The sequence below is a fragment of the Eublepharis macularius genome, chromosome 5 (assembly GCF_028583425.1).
Source record: "Eublepharis macularius isolate TG4126 chromosome 5, MPM_Emac_v1.0, whole genome shotgun sequence".
NCBI classification, from domain to species: domain Eukaryota; kingdom Metazoa; phylum Chordata; class Lepidosauria; order Squamata; family Eublepharidae; genus Eublepharis; species Eublepharis macularius.
The window spans coordinates 75,114,912-75,134,198 of NC_072794.1; the positions used below are offsets into that span (position 1 = coordinate 75,114,912).

A 19,287-nucleotide genomic window follows, 5' to 3' on the forward strand; every position below is an offset into this window, starting at 1 on the left:
GATTTCTCCCTAGCCTTTCCCCCGGGGCCCCTCTCTGCTTTCCTCTCTGACATACTTTCCCCTCCCGAAATCTACCCTAACTAATCAGAAAAGATTTGGAAAATATGAGCTCTCTGCACTGCAGAACAATCTTTGGATCACTCCAAATTACACATGTGCTCCAGAGACTGTCCCCTACAAGAGGACATCTGCTGGTTCTGATCCAGTTTCTGGTACTGGAGCTAAGGCATCCTATTTGGCTTGCATCCAAGAACCTTGTATTAGACATTGCTTTGAATAAGGAAGTGGGGAAAATATAAGCCCTCTGCACCCCAAAATAATCTTTGGATCACCGTCACGCACCCCTGAACTCCAGAGACTGTCCCCTACAAAAGGACATGTGCTGGTTTTACAGTATATCTGACTGAGAATAATAGGAAAGGGGATAAAAATTAACATTCTAGTCCTGGCTCCAAATCTGAGCAGACCCGAGACCAGGGCTGCTTTGAGAGAGAAACTGTTCCCAATACAAGCTTCTTGGAGGCAGCCGAAAAAGGAGGTCACAGCTCCAGAACCACTTTGTGGGGCAGAGGGCTTATATTTCCCCCACTTTCTTATTCAAAGCAGTGTCTAATACAAGGTTCTTGCAGGCAGGCAACATAGGGGGCCTTAGGTCCAGAACTAGAGACTGGAAAAGACCCAGCACATGTCCTCTTGTAGGGGACAGTCTCTGGAGTTCAGGGCTGTGTGATTTGATCCAAAGATTGTTTTGTGGGGCAGAGGGCTTATATTTTCCCCACTTCCTTATTCAAAGCAATGTCTAATACAAGGTTCTTGCAGGCAGGCTACATTTGAGGACTTAGGTCCAGAACCAGAGACTGGATCAAAACCAGCACATGTCCTTTTGTAGGGGACAGTCTCTGGAGTTCAGGGGTGTGTGATTTGGGGTGATCCAAAGATTGTTCTAGGGTGCAGGGGGCTTATATTTTCTCGACTTCCTTATTCAAAGCAATGTCTAATACAAGGTTCTTGGAGGCAGGCCACATTCGAGGCCTTAGCTCCAGAACCAGAGACTGGATCAGAACCAGCACATGTCCTCTTGTGTGGGATAGTCTCTGGAGTACAGGATTGTGTGATTTGGGGTGATCCAAAGATTATTTTGGATTTCAGAGGGCTCCTACTTCCCCACTTCCTTATTCACAGCGATGTAAAGTACAAGGTTCTGAGAGAAAGGTGAAATAGTAGGCCTCAACTCTGGAACCAGAGACTGGATCAGAACCAGTACAAGTCCTTTTGTAGGGGACAGTCTCTGGAGTTCAGGGGTATGTGATTTGGGGTGATCCAAAGATTGTTCTAGGGTGCAGGGGGCTTATATTTTTTCGACTTCCTTATTCAAAGCAATGTCTAATACAAGGTCCTTGGACGCAGGCCAAATTCGAGGCCTTAGGTCCAGAACCAGAGACTGGATCAGAACCAGCACATGTCCTCTTGTAGGGGACAGTCTCTGGCGTTCAGGGGTGTGTGATTTGGGGTGATCCAAAGATTGTTTTGGGTTTCAGAGGGCTCATACTTCCCCACTTCCTTATTCACAGCAATGTCTAATACAAGGTTTTTCTAGCTGGGCCACATAGGAGGCCTTAGGTCCAGAACCAGAGACTGGATCAGTACTAGCACATGTCCTCTTGTAGGGGACAGTCTCTGGAGTTCAGGGGTGTGTGATTTGGGGTGATCCAAAGTTTTTTTCTGCTGCAGCTGCCGCCCCTTTCTTCTTATTGAATTGTTCTGGGGGCATTCTATTTTGAAGCTGTTTACTCAAGATCTGGGTTTTGTAGGATGGCCCAGTATAGGTCCACTTAGAGTGCTGAGTCTTCTGAATCTGGAGGTGTATAATATGTGCCCCTGCAAACTTCATTTTGGGGTTCAGAGCTTTTCAATTTCCCCCCAAGATTTTTCTTTGGCTTTGCGAATAAGGAACTAGGAACTGCGAATAAGGAACTGGGAACTGGGAACCAACTTCAGCTTCGTCCTTGCAACTGATGTCCACCCTTTAAACATTTTAGTTGATTTGTCAGCCAATATACACAAGCAAAGTGTGGAGAGCCTGCCAGCACTGAGTCTTCTGATTTTTCATTGAATCTTTAGTTGAGAGGATGCCCCGCAAACCTGACAGGTTGCTTTCTCAACGCTTTGCTTTCAAATTTCATTTTCAGCTCCTTGGAAAGTTCACTGTTAAAATACTAAGTGCGTCCTTGTACACCGGAAGTTATAGCAAGACTTTAAAAAGAGGGGAGAATAGAACAGCATTTTGGTCTCAATATTACACACAGGCTGTCGAATAAAGTCTAAAATGGGATTCAAATAGCAGGGACATTCTTTGAACTGATCAACAAGAACTTATAAACAAGTGTAAATCGGCTGTATATTTCAGTAATTATTCAAGAACAGAAACAAGATTAAGTAGGCCTTGTATGCACAAATGTTACATCATTGTTACTATCCTGAGGCTTTGTTCTCTTCCTGAGTTTGTTTACATAACCAAGTATTATCCTTCCATACCAGCATCAATCCTCTGATATTTTCAGATTAATTACTACTGATAGGGCCTACAGACTATAACTGTGTGTTTAGCAACTCATACTAAAAACATGGTTGCTAATTGTGTAGGCCCAGAGATTTCACACTAAATTTCTTTTGTTACTCAGAATAAACTGCATAGACATTTGCAAGAGCAAACAATGATCTATTTTTGAAGGCATATGAGGAAAAAGTGTCACTTGTAGTATCCCAAAGGCACCTGCTTCCGATCTGCATGCTCTGCTTGTCTAGTTGTCCAATATATATAAGCACAATAATTTTGTATCTTGGTATCATAAGATCTTTTACTCGAGCCTTAATTACCTATGAGAGAGAGAGAGAGAGAGAGAGAGAGAGAGAGAGAAACCCACGTTTGCATATGCAAACTGGTACTGCAAGATTAAAGTTACTCAAGCACACTCAGGATCCAGTATGGACCTGGAGAAGTATTGGATTATTTTACTGTAGTGATAGCTGTCTAAACACAGCCATGCAACACTAATATCATTCACATCAGTGCTATAATGCACTGTAAGTAATTTAGCAAAATGGCTCAGCATCTTAATTTTAAAAGATATAAATTCAAGACACAAGTAATATATCAAACATATGCATGCTCTTCTGCTTCTATAATCCTTAGTACTACTTTCTAAAAACAGTGAGACATAAATATAAAAATGACTCTCATCCAGAACCCATTTAATTTAATGTTTAGCACTGTAAACTCAATCTACTAAGGGCACTATAAAGACCTTTAAAGTAGATTACACAATTCTGTCTAAATTGTAATGCATAGGCAACTTGAAACACTTCATCTAGCAGTGACAATCCATGTTTCAACTGGAAACAGGTTTTGGTACACGGAGCTGCTTGGAAAGAAAAAAAAAGCCTATATTCAGCAACCCGATAGACCAAGTAGAATTCCATTCTGTTATTCAGTCATAATCAAATATAGGTGTTCTTGCAGTTCTCATGTTTGTGATCTATTTTCAGTTTAGCACTCCTACTAAAGGAGTAAAATTTGGCTCTGGAAACCGGCAAATTAGCAGGATTTATGCCAATTCAGTTCTCCAAGTCGAACTCTGGATCCGATCCTGGGGACCGAATTCTGCTGGGCCAGATTATCTGGCCACAGCAGGCAACTACAGGCAGCCACCACAGGCAGCTGCAGTGGCAGCGAGAGGGCAGACATAATGCCAAGTTCTGCACTACTGCTGTAGGAGAGCAGTGCATGGCTGACGGGGCAAGGGAGGAGGCAGCAGGCAGACTGGATTCCCATCCCATTCTGCTCTTCCCCTCTCCCAAGCTCCAAAAAGAGCCCTTCAACCTGCTGCTTTTGGCAGCCTTTTAAATTCTGTGGCCAGGGATTCTCTGGTTCAACAGTGCTGCAGTTTGGTTGCAAGTGTGCAAGGGAGTCAGTGTCGAACCAGAGTATTCCAAGCAAGGAGGGGCAGGCCACCGAGTTTAAAAGGCTTGAAATGTTTCCCTCATAGGAAACAATGAAGAGTGGCTGGGGTCAGCTTGTTCAAGGGCCCACAGAACTGGACCCTAGAGTCCAATCCTCCTGAAATTTGGGGAGTCTTTAGGGGACACATTTGGTGGTGGTAGCTTGAAAAATGCCACCGTAGCCCCCTAGACATTTTTCCCCATAGGGAATAATGGCCGGTTAAATCCAGGCTTCTCTATATTGGATCAGAGAATCTGACCTGGATTTCAGGCATACCAATTTTTTTTTATATCCCTGAAACCTGGATCTGGATTACGTGGATTTGGGGTGTGTGTGTACACCCCTACCTCTTCCTCCTAGCTTCTCAAATACATCTTGGACTGATTGCAATGGAAAATTATTTATGTTATTTACTTCATTTATACCTCACATTTCCCCTCAATAGGGACCTGACCTAACATGGCTTACATCATTCTCCTCACCTCATCACAACAACCCTGTGAAGTAGGTTAGGCTGAAAGTGTGTGACTGGCCCAAGGTCACCCAGCAAACTTTCATGGCTGAGTGGGGATATGAAGCTGGGTCTCCCAGATCTTAGTCCAACCCTCTAACCACTCCACCATGCTGGCATGTGTCGGACCCTTCCACTGAAATGAATGCAACTTACAGCATATATAAATTTACTTAGAAGTAAGTCACAATGAATTTAATGGTAATTACTCTTAAGTAAAGTGGATCACAGTCTTAGAATCCATGGGAGTTGCAAGTTACAGCATGCAGACTTCCCACCACACTATGTCGAAGAGAGAGAGATGGATGAAAAAATGCTGAAATCATGGATATAATCAGTGCTTAACCTGTTAGCAAGGAAATATGCAGGGCTCAAGCCTATCTGGAAACTCCTGGCCCCCTTTTCCCTGTTAAATATGGGATCTCGGAGTGATGATTCAGTAGTTAAGAAAAGACACTCCGCATGTGTTCAGAAGCATTTGTCTGTCTGGCAAGCATGAAAAAGACTTAATGCAATCCTAAGCAGAGTCACACCTAAGACCACTGAAGTCAATGGATGTAACTCTGCTTAGGACTCCACTGTTAGTCAAGAAACCTATTTCATCATCATGTATTGGATTAGGAACCTAACATTAACAACTGTGGATAAGAGAGCTATCAGTACACCTAGGATGTAAAATCAGAGCTGGAGAGTGTGTAAGAATATTGTAGTTTACCTTACAGGGGCCTGACATTGATCAACTTTTCCCAAGCTGAGACTTGGACCAAATTAAGTCCTGGATATGCCCCCCTGCTCTCCCAATGGGGATTTCTATAAAGATATCCAGGCCCTATAAGAGGGGGGGTCAGCAGGTGCATCACACCAGGGCCCATGGGCCCAGAGGGGGCCCAAAGAGGCCCAAAGGGGGGCCAAGAATTTCCTGCAGTCCCATAAAATGTTTACATATGAAAACTAGCATTTACATCTTATGCTGTTGGCCTACAAGGTCTACAATGTCTCAAGAACATCTTGTGGATTTGGCCAGGCTGAGTATTGAATTAAACATTGCCAGAACATGTATTGTCGAAGGCTTTCACGGCCGGAGAACGATGGTTGTTGGGGGTTTTCCGGGCTGTCTTGCCGTGGTCTTGGCATTGTAGTTCCTGACGTTTCGCCAGCAGCTGTGGCTGGCATCTTCAGAGGTGTAGCACCAAAAGACAGAGATCTCTCAGTGTCACAGTGTGGAAAAGATGTAGGTCATTTGTATCTACTCAGGAGGGGTGGGGTTGAGCTGAGTCATTCTGTAAGAGTTTCCCAGGGTGTGGAATGCTAATGGCGGGAGGCTTCACTGTATCCTGAGGAGGTTCTTTTGCATATGGATTGGTGCTTGATGTGCTAATCTTCTCTGCAGGGCTATTGTCGGGTGTGGAGTGTTTTGTTGGCCTGGTGTTTTTCAGAACTGGAGCCCATGCTCTGTTCATTCTTAAGGTTTCTTCTTTCCTGTTGAAGTTTTGCTTATGCTTGTGAATTTCAATGGCTTCCCTGTGCAGTCTGACAAAGTAGTTGGAAGTGTTGTCCAGTATTTTGGTGTCCTGGAATAAGATACTGTGCCCTGTTTGAGTTAGGCTATGTTCAGCCACTGCTGATTTTTCAGGCTGTCCAAGTCTGCAGTGTCTTTCATGTTCTTTTATTCTTGTCTGGATGCTACGCTTTGTGGTCCCGATGTAAACTTGTCCACAGCTGCAGGGTATACGGTATACTCCTGCAGAGGTGAGGGGATCTCTGCTGTCTTTTGCTGATCGTAGCATCTGTTGTATTTTTCGGGTGGGTCTGAATACTGCTTGAAGGTTATGCTTTTTCATAAGCTTTCCCATCTGATCAGTAATTCCTTTGATATATGGCAAAAACACTTTTCCTGTGGGAGACTGTTTTTCTTTGGTTGTTTGATTCATCCTGGGTTTGATTGCAATCAAACCCAGGATGAATCAAACAACCAAAGAAAAACAGTCTCCCACAGGAAAAGTGTTTTTGCCATATATCAAAGGAATTACTGATCAGATGGGAAAGCTTATGAAAAAGCATAACCTTCAAGCAGTATTCAGACCCACCCGAAAAATACAACAGATGCTACGATCAGCAAAAGACAGCAGAGATCCCCTCACCTCTGCAGGAGTATACCGTATACCCTGCAGCTGTGGACAAGTTTACATCGGGACCACAAAGCGTAGCATCCAGACAAGAATAAAAGAACATGAAAGACACTGCAGACTTGGACAGCCTGAAAAATCAGCAGTGGCTGAACATAGCCTAACTCAAACAGGGCACAGTATCTTATTCCAGGACACCAAAATACTGGACAACACTTCCAACTACTTTGTCAGACTGCACAGGGAAGCCATTGAAATTCACAAGCATAAGCAAAACTTCAACAGGAAAGAAGAAACCTTAAGAATGAACAGAGCATGGTTTCCAGTTCTGAAAAACACCAGGCTAACAAAACATTCTATCCCCGACAATAGCCCTGCAGAGAAGATTAGCACATCAAGTACCAATCCATATGCAAAAGAACCTCCTCAGGATACAGTGAAGCCTCCCGCCATTAGCATTCCACACCCTGGGAAACTCTTACAGAATGACTCAGCTCAACCCCACCCCTCCTGAGTAGATACAAATGACCTACATCTTTTCCACACTGTGACACTGAGAGATCTCTGTCTTTTGGTGCTACACCTCTGAAGATGCCAGCCACAGCTGCTGGCGAAACGTCAGGAACTACAATGCCAAGACCACGGCAAGACAGCCCGGAAAACCCCCAACAACCATTGCCAGAACAATTAATTTTGATGCTGTCATTAGAAATTTTTCACCAAAAGAAGGCAAGGAAAGCTCATTTTTAAGTAAATACAAAGCCTATTTTTTTACCTTTTTTGAACTTATGCTTAAAACCATTATGAATAAAAAAAGAAGGCTAATGGAGCAGGAAAGGGGCCCTGAAATTTTTTTGCACTGCCTCATAAAATTCCTCTCAGAGGGCCTGAAGATATCTAACTCTGATACTTTGCTTTACTAATGATTTCATACCTCTGAGATGGTCTTTGTCATTTGTCTGCACAGCTCTGCTTCATATTTTTCTTCTTCAAGGTAACTCGAGACCACATCCTTCAAGATGTTATTCACAATTGCCACTGGAAAGCATTTTGCAGGACCTGGTTCACAGAAACAGCTCACAGTATTATTTCAGAAGGCCCTAATGTTAAAAATCAATAATTCTATGTACACTTTGAAACCATTATGAAAAATAGCATTAAAAATCTACTAAGAAAACAGACCAATGGGGAACCAGATTAGTGAACTGAACAATTTGGTCACAACAAAATGTTATTTTCTGTGATCCTAGTGTAGTAATAATTTCAAAAATTTAGAAAAGTGCTGCCAGTGTGGTGTAATGATTACAATGTCAGAGCAGGATCTGGAAGACCCAGATTCAAATCTCCACTTTGTCATGGAAGTGTGCTGGGTGACACTGGGCTGGTCACACACATTAAGCCCACCCTACCACACAGGGCTATGGGGCAGGGTAGGTAAAATGCGAGAGAAGAGGGAAATTATATAAACTACATCATAAAGGAAGGATATAAATGAAATAAATTTGATTTGTTTTTAAAGTCTAAAATAGATGTGAAACAGGAGACTTGTAGTTAGCACTCTCGACAGTGGCTGCCTGTTGGAAATCCCTGCTCCTAGAGCCTTTCGCCTTCTGTTTTGGGCAATTCACTATAGAACTTTTAAAAGTGTTTTGCTGATGGTTGGAGGCAAACTTTTATCTTATTTGGATGGATGTTTTGATTGAAGTCTTGCTTTCATCTCAAAGCATTGAGAACCGAGTGATTAATTATTTGAAGCAGCTGTGCTGGGTGCTGGGCTGAGAACTTTTCCTCCCAAACCTGCAAAAGGCTTTGAAGTGGATAAAAGATGAGGCAAGAGTCTAATGATTTAACTATGGGGGTGAAAAGAGCCTACCCATTTGAGAAGGAATGCTCGATTTCTCTGAACAAGCAAACTAAGTTAGAGGACTTTTCCCACTTTTTCTAAGCATCCAAATAGATTTGATTGTCTACCCCAGGATGAAGCTGCCTGCTTTTCAGAATAATTAATGACCATCAACGAGACAGTGATTCATGATCTGCACTCGCTGTCTCCACTGTGTAAGCATGGTAGATTAGAGGAACTTAGTCTTTTAGCAGCTCAGACACACCTAATTGCAGAGACACTACAGAAAATCTATAAAAAACTTGACATTGTAACAGCTTATTTCTGTGAGAGTGAGTGACCTGTTACCAAAAAAACCGACTTATCTAGTGAACTGGAGAAGCCATAGGAACAACTGTGAGCTGATTTTAGAGCCAGGCTCGAGAACAGAAAGGATATCTAAACCTGTTTATGACAGGCAGCCAAATGGGTTTACTTCTCTAATCTATGAACCTAATTATATAACAGTAAATATTTTCCCCTATCAAGGGAGATGTATTAACTGGTACACCAAACAATGGGCCACCAAACATCTAGCATTTTTCCTTAAAACCAATCTACTGATCTTAAGTTGAACATATCCCTGGACCTTCTCTTTATGAGTGTTTCTGTTTGCTATTCCATTCTAATCAGATTCCAAAGCATGTTCTTGCACACTGCTCTGATTTTGCTAAATTTGGGGTTGAATTCCAAAAATATTTTCAGAATCCTATAGTTCAACAATTAGGTAATCTAAAACCCTGGTTACTGGAGTCAAAAGTAGATGAAAGTAGGGGTATGTGCTTTGGATTTCCAATTCAAGTTAAAAACGGTGTTGCTGAGCTGATTCGAGAATCCCAAAGCAATTTACAAGCAAGCAAACAAAGCTATTTCAACAAGGAAACACAGGGCCTACCCTTTCCTAGTGTTCCATTTCCAAAATACAATGTAATAACGTAGCTGAAAAGTAAAATAAAATAGAAACTCACTCTTTCCTTATTAAAAGGAACAGAAACTGGTCATTAACAGAGTAGCATTGATTGCAGAGAAAACGTGATGGGTGGTTGGAGCATGCTGGCTGGTGTGAGTGTGAAAGAGAAAATAACATACCTGCCTTAGTTTTAGAAAAGAAGTAAGAGTTCTTTATTATAGGAACTCCATACTTTAATAAGAAAGTAGAGAGATAGATTCCTATCTACCGATCTATTCCTCAGGAGGAAGTCCTGAGATTAGCAATCTACACATCAAAGGATAGTTCAGGGCAGTAAAGGAGTAAACAGTAAACAGCTGTCCTGTCCTGTCTATTTTTCTAAGTTTTTGGTTTCTCCTCCTTTGAAACCTGAGGAAAGGGACAGTATTAGAAGTGGAGTCCTGTTGTTGTTGTTATGTGCCATCAAGTTGCCTCTGTTTATGGTGACCCAATGAATGAAAGGCCTCCAAAACATCCTATCATTAACAGACTTGCTCAGATCCTGCAAACTGGAGGATGTGGCTTTTTTAATATTGAGTCAAGCCGTCTCGTTTTAGGTCTTCCTTTTTTCCTACTGCCTTCTTTTTTTCCTAGCATTATTGACTATTCCAGAGAATCTTGTCTTCTCATGATGTGACCAAAGTACAATAGCCTCAGTTTTGTCATTTTAGCTTCTAGGGAGAATTCAGGCTTGATTTGATCTAGTACCCACTTATTTGTCTTTTTGGCTGTACATGGTATCCGCAAAACTCTCCTCCAGCACCACATTTCAAATGACTCAGTTTTCTTCCTGTCAGCTTTCTTCACTCTCCAGCTTTCACATCCATACATAGTAATGGGGAATACCACAGTTTGGATTATCTTGATCTTGGTTCCCAGAGACATCTTTATCTTTAAGGATCTTATCCAGCTCCCTCACAGCTGCTCTTCCAAGTCTCAATCTTCTTCTGATTTCTTCATTGCAGTCTCCCTTTAGGTTGATGATTGAGCCAAGGAATAGAAAGTCTTGTACAATTTCAATTTCCTCATTCTCAACTTTAAAATTGGGTAATTCCTGAGTAGTTATTAGTTTTGTTTTCTTGATGTTCAGTTGTAATCCTGCTTTAGCACTTTCTCCTTTAACCTTCATCAGTAGTCATTTCAAGTCTTCAGTGTTTTCTGCTAGTAATGTGGTGTCATCTGCATATCTCAAATTGTTAATGTTCTTTCCACCAGTTTTCACTCCACCTCCTTCTAGATCTAATCCATCTTTCCTTACGATATACTCTGCTTAGAGGTTGAACAGGTAGAGAGATAATATGCATTCTTGTCTGACACCTTTGCCAACTGGAAACCATTCTGTTTCCCCATTATTATGTCCAACAGAGGCCTTGCAATCTGACTGTTGCTACACTGAAACTCTGTTGCTACATAGTTAAGGACTAAGCTACTTAGTGTGGGCCATAGCCATAAATATAAAATTTATTTTTTATAAATATAAGCAGAACAGAGAAAATAAAATAAAAATGATAGCACAATTATAATTACATCAAAAGAAAAAGAAAAGAAAGAGTAAATGTACAATATAATAAACAATATAAATAACTCAGGTTTTTTATATCTAGCACATAACAATCCTTGAATGTGTTTGGTGTCTATCAGAAAAAAAGGTATAGTCTCCAGTATTCAGATTTTTGATCCTCCAAGCATCTTCCAATTATAACATTTCCATATAATTAAACACATTTTGGGGTAGTTTGCCTTCTTTGGTGTTTTTCAACTATCTTTGCTTGTGTTTAAATCTTGCCTTCCAGGAGCCTGATTTTCAAAATCATATATCTTCTGTCAGAGTCTCTTAATTCTTCTGTAACATTTATTTGTAAATTGTTTATATAAACAGCAATTCCTTTTTTAAATTATAAATTCTTAACAAACACACAGATACATACGATCAAAAAACAGGAACAAAGCCCCAAAGAATCATGGAAATTGTAATATGATACAACAGGAAGGGTGGACAGTCCTGTCTGTCATCTGCCATTGTAACTGAGTCCCTTATGTAAGTTTGTCACTGCTTCCCCCTCCCCAGCCAAATCTGAGGCAGCTTGAGCCCCTCAGCTCCCATGGAGTTCACTGGTTGCCTGGGGTGGCTCAGCCTCCTGGCCAAACCTAGGGGGGGGGGCTTGAGCCCCTCAGCCCCCCTGAAGTTTACACCTATGCCTCAGATTGTCTAAAAATTTACCCCACAATTAGGGTAGGATGACTGTCATGCTGTTCCCAGTAAGATCTGAAGGATGAACAAAATCACATGAATGGGCCTAGCAAAGAGATGACTTCTTGAACCAGTGCCATGTCTCAGGATGGGGCAACAGTGGCATGGGATGTAACCACAGCTGCGATCCCCATCCATGTGTTTTGCTTCCTTTCAGCATTAACATGAACTATATGAAAGCAATTAAGCTACTGCTCTAATGTATGAAGTGGCTTATTGTGCTATCAAGAAGCCCTGAAAAGCTGAGGAGGTATGTGGAAACTTACATAAGTATTTATTGGTATATAGTGCCACATTCAACTGCTTTTGTTTTTTGGGGGGGGGTCTTTATAGAATTTCTTTTGCTTTTAAAGGCATGTTACTGTCAACACTCAAAAATATTTTTTAGTACCTACATACTGCCAGGTGGAGGAAAGAAGGCATACATGTGGTTTCAAGGATGGGAAGAGAGAACAAATTACTTAGCTAAAATCACATTATGGTGGCCAACCACTTTCAGTAGCAATCCCCACCTATATTATGTGATAGCAACTATGCTGCATTGTAATATCTTGCAGGCGACAGTGGAGACTTCAGCTTTACACATTCTGCTATGGCTCATACTGCAGAGGACTAGCTCACACTCAGGGCACTTGTTTGTTCACTTATGCCTTAACAGTGAGTCATGTGGATTCCTCTGCACAAAAAGACACTGCATGTAAACGAATAGGAGAGGTGTTGGTTTTGGACTGTGCTCCTGTAATAAAGAAAAGTTTTAGATAGGACAAAAGGCAAAATTTCTTTTAAGGACATTTACCCATACTGCGAAAGAGCAAGATTACTGTTATAGTTAAGTCAATGGACATTCCCTTACTTTTCCCTTTGTTTAAACTGATAGTGCCATAAAACAACAAATTTTATGAAACTTTCAGTGCGATGCTTTCTGAAGGATTTTTAAAATAAGCCCACTTGTCTCCAAGCGTGTGGATTTGGGCTGTTTGCTTTTATTACCCAGTAAATAGGGAATCAAATCACAGCACAGAATCTCACCATTTCAAGAAAATATTTAGCAGCTCTCTACCAAAAAGAGACTGTCAGCAGGTCATGCAGAATTTCCAAAAGGTGACGTTAAGCAGCTTATGAGCAGAAGCTTGCCACAGGCAGGCAGTTCCCTAAATTGGGTTCTATATTTATGGTTCTGTTACGACAAGGCAAGGCAAGGTAAAGGTAAGCAAAAAAAAGTAAAATAACCTACTTCCAGATTCTTCTGCTTCTCTGAGTTTTACACCACAATGTTCAAATACAGTATTTGAATGTCTGGGGATCAACTATCTACAGAAGGTTATGCTTATTCTATGGTCCTATGGCCATTGCTGTGTGCATGTTATTCACTTAAATATCATTGAGGCATTACTGTTCCTGCTTACTCCTTAGCAGCAATACATTCTATGCAGCACATCTTGAATAATGTATGCACAACTACTCTAAAAAAGCATTACACCTAGCACTCATATAGTGCAATACAGTGTTCAAAGCAACTGACACATTATCTCAGGGCCAAACTATGTGGAAGATCTGTTATTGGATTTACCTAGTTTTAAAAAAAATCACCAAAATGCAGCCACTGGAACCACCAAAATGCTTGTCACACTGGGAAAAGTGAGTGCTTTCCCATGCTGTTTTTTTCAGTCTCTTTTGAAACATTCACTTACAGTTATAGCAAAGATTTTATTAAATAAAACTTTATTTACCTTATTTACTTACTTTAGTTAGTTTGCACACATCATAGCACTATGCCAGAACACATTCCTGTTAGCATCGATATTTTAGAACTAGGATGGCTGATGTGGCTGTAAAATATTCAGCAGAGGATGACTTGAAAGAGGTAAGGACTGTAGTATAAGCCTCATTACTAAGGTTTATTTATTTATTTATTTATTTATTTATTTATTTATTTAATTATTTATTTATTTTAATAAGAGGGTCTGAGGAGAACAAGAGCCTGAATGGCAGAAAATGCCCAGAGCCTTTTCTTGTGCCTCTTCTATCCTCTGGAATTCTGTCAGCTCAACATGGCACAAGAGTTGCTTCCAAAGAGTAAGGGTGGACGATTTAACTGATATTCTACAGTAGTATTTCAAATGAGTATGAATTATCCCTTTTTAATTTGCACACTACACTGAAGGGGTACAGCTCAAACAGTGGCCACTCAAGGTGTTCCGCTGCTTCTCCCTGATTCCCGGCCTCACGACTGCTGCCACCACCCCTGCCTGGAACCAGAAAAGAGAATTCACCTTCCTTTTCCCTGTCCTTGCTCTCTTGAAAAGCAATGCAGCAAATTGGGCATGTCCTATAGGCAGCCCTAAGTGCAAACTAACTTTTCCCAGCATTATCTAATTGTTGAAAACTAAAAAATATAATGCTTTCAAGAGTTAGTGCACTGTAAAATAGCATGGTCATACCGGAAAGGCCATTCTGGGAGGCTCTCACAAAGCATATTTGTTTCTCATCTTTCCCTAAAATAGATAATCTTCTCTAAGTGAATGTACATCCTTCAGACCTATGAAAGCCATACTGCTCTATACTGCCAATGTTATCATATAGCCTGACTATCCATAGCTCCAGCACCTAGACATCTGCCTGGGAGCAGCATGGCACAGTGGCTAGAATATTGGAATAGGATCTGAGAACCAAGTTCAACTCTCCACTCTGCATTGGAAGCTTGCTGAGTGACTGTCATGGCCATCTCAGTGACTCCGACTCCAAGTCCTCACAGAAGGAGCCAGAGCCCAGGTCAGTGGCTGAGGAGGACCTACAGGACCAGCACAGCAGAGGTACCTGCTTAGGCTGAACCAGCAGCACAAGAGGCCACCCTGCCAGAGCCTGCAAGAGAAACTATGCCACCAACCCATGAGTTAGCTGCTAGCCCTCTAGGCAGGACTCGAACCTGGGCCTGTAATTCCCCTGGGATCCTCTTCCCTTCTGCAGGAATGGTTGCAGAGGAAGGCCCAGGCTGAAGTGGCACAACGGAGACAAAGCTGCACCTCCACCTCCGTTAGATGTTATATGGTTTTTATACGGTGAGCAGGTGTTTTATTAGAAAGTTGTGTTAATTGATTGTGATTTTATCTTGTATATTTATCTTCTGCTGTGACCCGCCCTGAGCCTGCTTGCGGGGAGGGCGGGATATAAATATAATAAATAATAAATAAAATAATAGTAAATTAAAAAGTGCCAAACTGATTGCACGCCACTTCCTTTTAGATCCACAGCAGAGTACTGAGAGTGGTACCTCCTCACAGGATTCTGGCCAGGGCACAGCAAAGCATCAAGAGTGGCAACATCTGCCAGCAACTGCAACTAAGCTTTATCAACACCCATTCTATTTAGGCTGAGGCTTGGGAAGGCTACCTTGCTGGGTCGATGGGTCCACTAGATGCAAGCCCCATGCTCCAGCTCTAAACTCCATCTCCTTTCTTTCAGTTCTAAGCTCTGAGCTCCAGTTTACACTCTCAAGCCTAGCCAGCCAATTCTGAGACCTTACTCCAGAGAAGCCCAGATCTGTCCAGCCTGCAAAGAGCAGGATGGTGACTTTGGGCTAGTCACACGCACTCAGCCTAACCTATCTCACAGAGCTGCTGTTGTAGGGGTAAGGTGGAGAAGCGGATATGACTCTTTGGGTCTCCACCGGGGATAAAAGGAACATGTGCATAAAAAATAAAATGAAATGAAGAATAAACTGGCTCCCAGGAATTTTATGTGTAGAACAGACCTGATATTAAAGAAATGAGGAGTAAGAGATCCTTACCTAACTGATATGTGTTCTCCATCTGAACAGCAGGACGAAGAATGTCATCGTGGTGGCCTGGTTCATCCACGTAAGACACTGTACTCATGGAGCTAAATACAATCCCCAACAATAATTATGTTAATTGCTATTTACTAGACACACACAACATGAAACTAATCCGATGCGAAGCACCACATTAAAAAGGACATGAGGCATACCAAAACAAGGACTTCATGATATGTTTCACCACACCATTTTAGAGAGATTATCAACTACCACCTAAGACATTTTTGTGTATTCAAAGGACAAAGTACACATTAGGTACATGAAGGCTGGTGTGGCACAGTGGCTAAAGTGTTGGACAAGAACTGGGATGACCTGGTTAGTATCTCTCACTCAACCATGGAAGTCTGCCAGATATCCTGGGGCCTGTCACAATCTCTCAACCTAATATACCCTCACAAGGTTGTTGTGAAGATTAATTGGAGGGGGGGGGTGATGTGAAAAGCCACTTTGGACCTCTGATTACAGAGAATAATAATAATAATAATAATAATAATAATAATAATAATAATAATAAATAAGCATTACAAAGCACATGTAAGTCCCTTGCTCCATGTCTGCCTTTAATCTAAAGGCACAGATCAAGGTGGAGCATTTACAAAGAAGAACCTTTGGGCAGAAGAAGATGCATCCTTTTTTCAGAAGATGATTCTGCTCTGCAAAAGTTCCTCCCATACAGAACAATATGAAGATAGTGAACAATAGTCAGTTTGTTCATTATGGTCTCCAGTATTGCCCCAAAGCACTCTCTCTTTCCATCATACTTTCTCAGACATTCAGCTGTCCATTGCTTACCTGCTGGGGTTGAGTCAAAAGTGAGCAGGTCCTTCCCATCAGTGTCCCCTACTGATTATAGATGGCTATTCCAAAATACAGCTCAAAATTGGGTCTGCATTTTCTAATATATTTCTAAAACAAGTTTGTATACTTCTGTCTGGCCTGTGCAATCTATCTTTTAACCAATGGTTATGAATGGTTATTACTTTATTATGCAAGGAGATGGAGAAGGTAGCAGAATTTAACCTTCCCATCCTACAATCCTTTGAAATCCAGACCCAATCACACAGTACTTACACATGTTCAGCTTCATATGCCAGAATGCACAGAAGGTGGCTGTGGGGTTGCCTACTGCCTGTGGTCTGGCACAGGCATGTGGCGCAGAGTGGTAAGCTGCAGTACTGCAGTCTAAGCTCTGCTCACGACCTGAGTTCGATCCCAGTGGAAGCTGGGTTCAGGTAGCCGGCTCAAGGTTGACTCAGCCTTCCATCCTTCCAAGGTCGGTAAAATGAGTACCCAGTTTCCTGGGGGTAAAGTGTAGATGACTGGGGAAGGCAATGGCAAACCACCCCGTAACAAAAAGTCTGCCAAGGAAACGTCATAATGTGACGTCCTGCCATGGGTCAGTAATGACTCAGTGCTTGCACAGGGGACTACCTTTACCTTTACCTACTGCCTGGAGGGGAAAAAATCCCATCCCTTTAAAGAGGCTTATTGGCATTAGTTACCTCTATTAGTAGACCTCTAAGTCATGAAAAGCAGCGCCTGCCCATTTCCACACATTAAAAGCCAATGGGCTCTGATCCGTCATAAGGCACTGCCATCTGAAAATATCTAAACTTGTAAGTGGTAAAAGAAAATGTTCTTACATCGGCTAAGCAGAATAGTCCAACAAGGACAAGTAAAGAACTGGAGGGGTGACAGTAAGAAAACAGTATATCAGAAGCAAAAAAACCCAGCACTTACTCTTTGGTTTTTCCAAGAAATTCTTTTGCCTTGATTTCATGGCTCCCTAAAGAGGAGATGCTGCCCCTCTTCTTCAACAAGCGGGCTGCTCTATCCCTCAGAATTTCTGACATGTCTGCTAGAAGACAGGAAATAATTTTTTACCTTTAACATGTCTATGACCCGAAAACAATGTTGGACTAGATGGTTCTTGAAGTGCTACACTAAGGCCCATCTGATGTTCTGAAGTAAGAGTGTGTTCTCAAGATCACTTAGCATAGATTAGTTACATTGCTCTTCAGTGCAAAGAGATCCCAAGGAGGCACTTTGTTTTGTACAACAATGGACCCCAGTGAATTGGATCAAGTTAAAAGGTGAATCCATCTAAAATGGATTGTAAGCACACAGCCTTTCCAAAAGACAAGTTCTAGCAGCTATTGGTATCAAATGCTGGAATACAGATAGGGGTTGTCGCTCCCCCCTTTAATGACTTTAACAATGCAGTCAATTTACTCATATCAATCAAAGCTCATCACAGTGTGGCTTTAATAGTGACATGGAAGAAAGATAGTCTAGTTCTGTGGTTAGTGCTGGGTTGGAACCCAGAGACCCAGGTTCAAATCCTCACTTTGCCGAAAAACTCAGTGGGCAACTCAGTCTGGCCCACTGCACAGTGCTATAGTAAAATGGGGAAGGGAAAAGTAAGTTATGTCACTCTGAGTTCCTTGGAGAAAGGATGGAATAAAAAATGCCAGGGACAGAAAGAAGACTGGCAGTTCCCACAGCAGGCAAGATTCGGAACATGTGCTATGTAAACACACCAAAGCTGGAACAAATGAACAAAACTAAAAGGCAGAACAAATGAACTGCAGTTGGGAGGGGGACACTATATGCATCCATGAGCCAAATGAGGGCTTTGGCTCATGAGAGCTTGTGGCAACGCCCAAAAGGTGCAACAAGAACATTAGTTTTAATAAAAACGATCTTTTAAAAACACAACTTCAGTCCCAGACTCTACAGTTGAAATTCTTTGCTTCACTATTTTTTAAATAAGAGAGCTGCTGTGTGTGTCTGGCTTCTAAAATACCCTCAGAAAGATTTTCAGAATAGGGATTTGTTTCTGAAAGAATAATTTCATTGAAACAATTTTTATATTGCTTTGCTCTCCAGCATTTGAGGTGGTCCGTTATTCTTCAAGGTGCCACAAGCCTGTTCCGGCAGAGACAGCCTAACGACAAGACCAGCGCTCCGGAACATGAGGATTAAGGTTTTGCTCTTCTACCAGGGGTCTCGAGTACCGTCAGCAGGCAGGCGGGCAACAGCGGGCGAATCAACAGGCGGAGCTTTCCTCACCCTTATACTGAGAAAGAGCTTCACCTATGCAATAGCTGTCTGTCAGGCAACTGTTAAAAGAGCGGCACGGGGGAGGGAAAGAGCGGCAACGCTGCCTCTCAGCTGTGCCAAATGTTCCTTTGGGGTCTGTCAGGGACCCAACCCCCAAAAGACAGCTAGCTACAACCCTCCTTCTCCGCCATGCCCCCCCTCCCACCACTAGCCCCTCACCAGACCACGTTCCTACCTTTCCTTCTGCAGATAGACTGTTGCTTGTTTCCAAGGTTACAGGCCAACCTCTGCACGGCTGCCAAGTACGACCGCAGCTTTGTCCCCGCCCCGAGAAGTGGGAAGAGGCGGGGATAGGAGGCCACGGCGCAGGCACCGAGTTCGCGGTCTCCAGCTGGTGCCTCGGACGCTTTGTCCAATGGGTGGAAGCCGAACCTCTAGGAATGCGCAGCGCCCTCCCCACTCCAAACTCCAGAAAGAAGACCCGAGACGTCTGAGGTTGCACGCTTGGGCTGCGGAGGGGGTGCGCCTCCTTCCTCGGCAGTGTCCGCCTGAAGCCGCTTCTCAGGTTCTTTCCCTTCCAGTCTTCTCCAACTCCAGTATGGGCGAGTTGCTGAAGCAGAGGCAGAGTGAGTCCTGCATTGATAAGTCTGAAGTTGTGGTGAGTATGAAT

The 19,287-nt window shown here is 42.4% G+C and overlaps 1 protein-coding gene across 1 annotated transcript; it reads right to left on the reverse strand.

Annotated features, from left to right (window-relative positions):
* Positions 1-1,037: 1,037 nt before the first annotated feature.
* DYNLT5 (dynein light chain Tctex-type family member 5) lies at positions 1,038-18,902 on the reverse strand. The gene is made up of 5 exons (XM_054981306.1): positions 18,853-18,902; positions 17,295-17,412; positions 15,507-15,598; positions 7,572-7,696; positions 1,038-2,877 (listed from the first exon to the last, which is right to left on the reverse strand). The coding sequence occupies exons 2-5, from the start codon at positions 17,405-17,407 to the stop codon at positions 2,674-2,676; spliced, it is 534 nt and encodes a 177-aa protein (XP_054837281.1). The 5' UTR covers positions 17,408-17,412; positions 18,853-18,902; the 3' UTR covers positions 1,038-2,673.
* Positions 18,903-19,287: the final 385 nt, after the last annotated feature.

Excerpts from the sequence above, each read along its gene's own strand:
- DYNLT5 (XM_054981306.1), bottom strand. The coding sequence starts at position 17,407 with ATGTCAGAAATTCTGAGGGATAGAGCAGCCCGCTTGTTGAAGAAGAGG. Across the intron at positions 15,599-17,294 it reads TTTCTTGGAAAAACCAAAGA|CTCCATGAGTACAGTGTCTT; the intron begins GTAAGTGCTGGG and ends GATTGTATTTAG. Across the intron at positions 2,878-7,571 it reads TGACAAAGACCATCTCAGAG|GTAATTAAGGCTCGAGTAAA; the intron begins GTATGAAATCAT and ends TCTCTCTCATAG.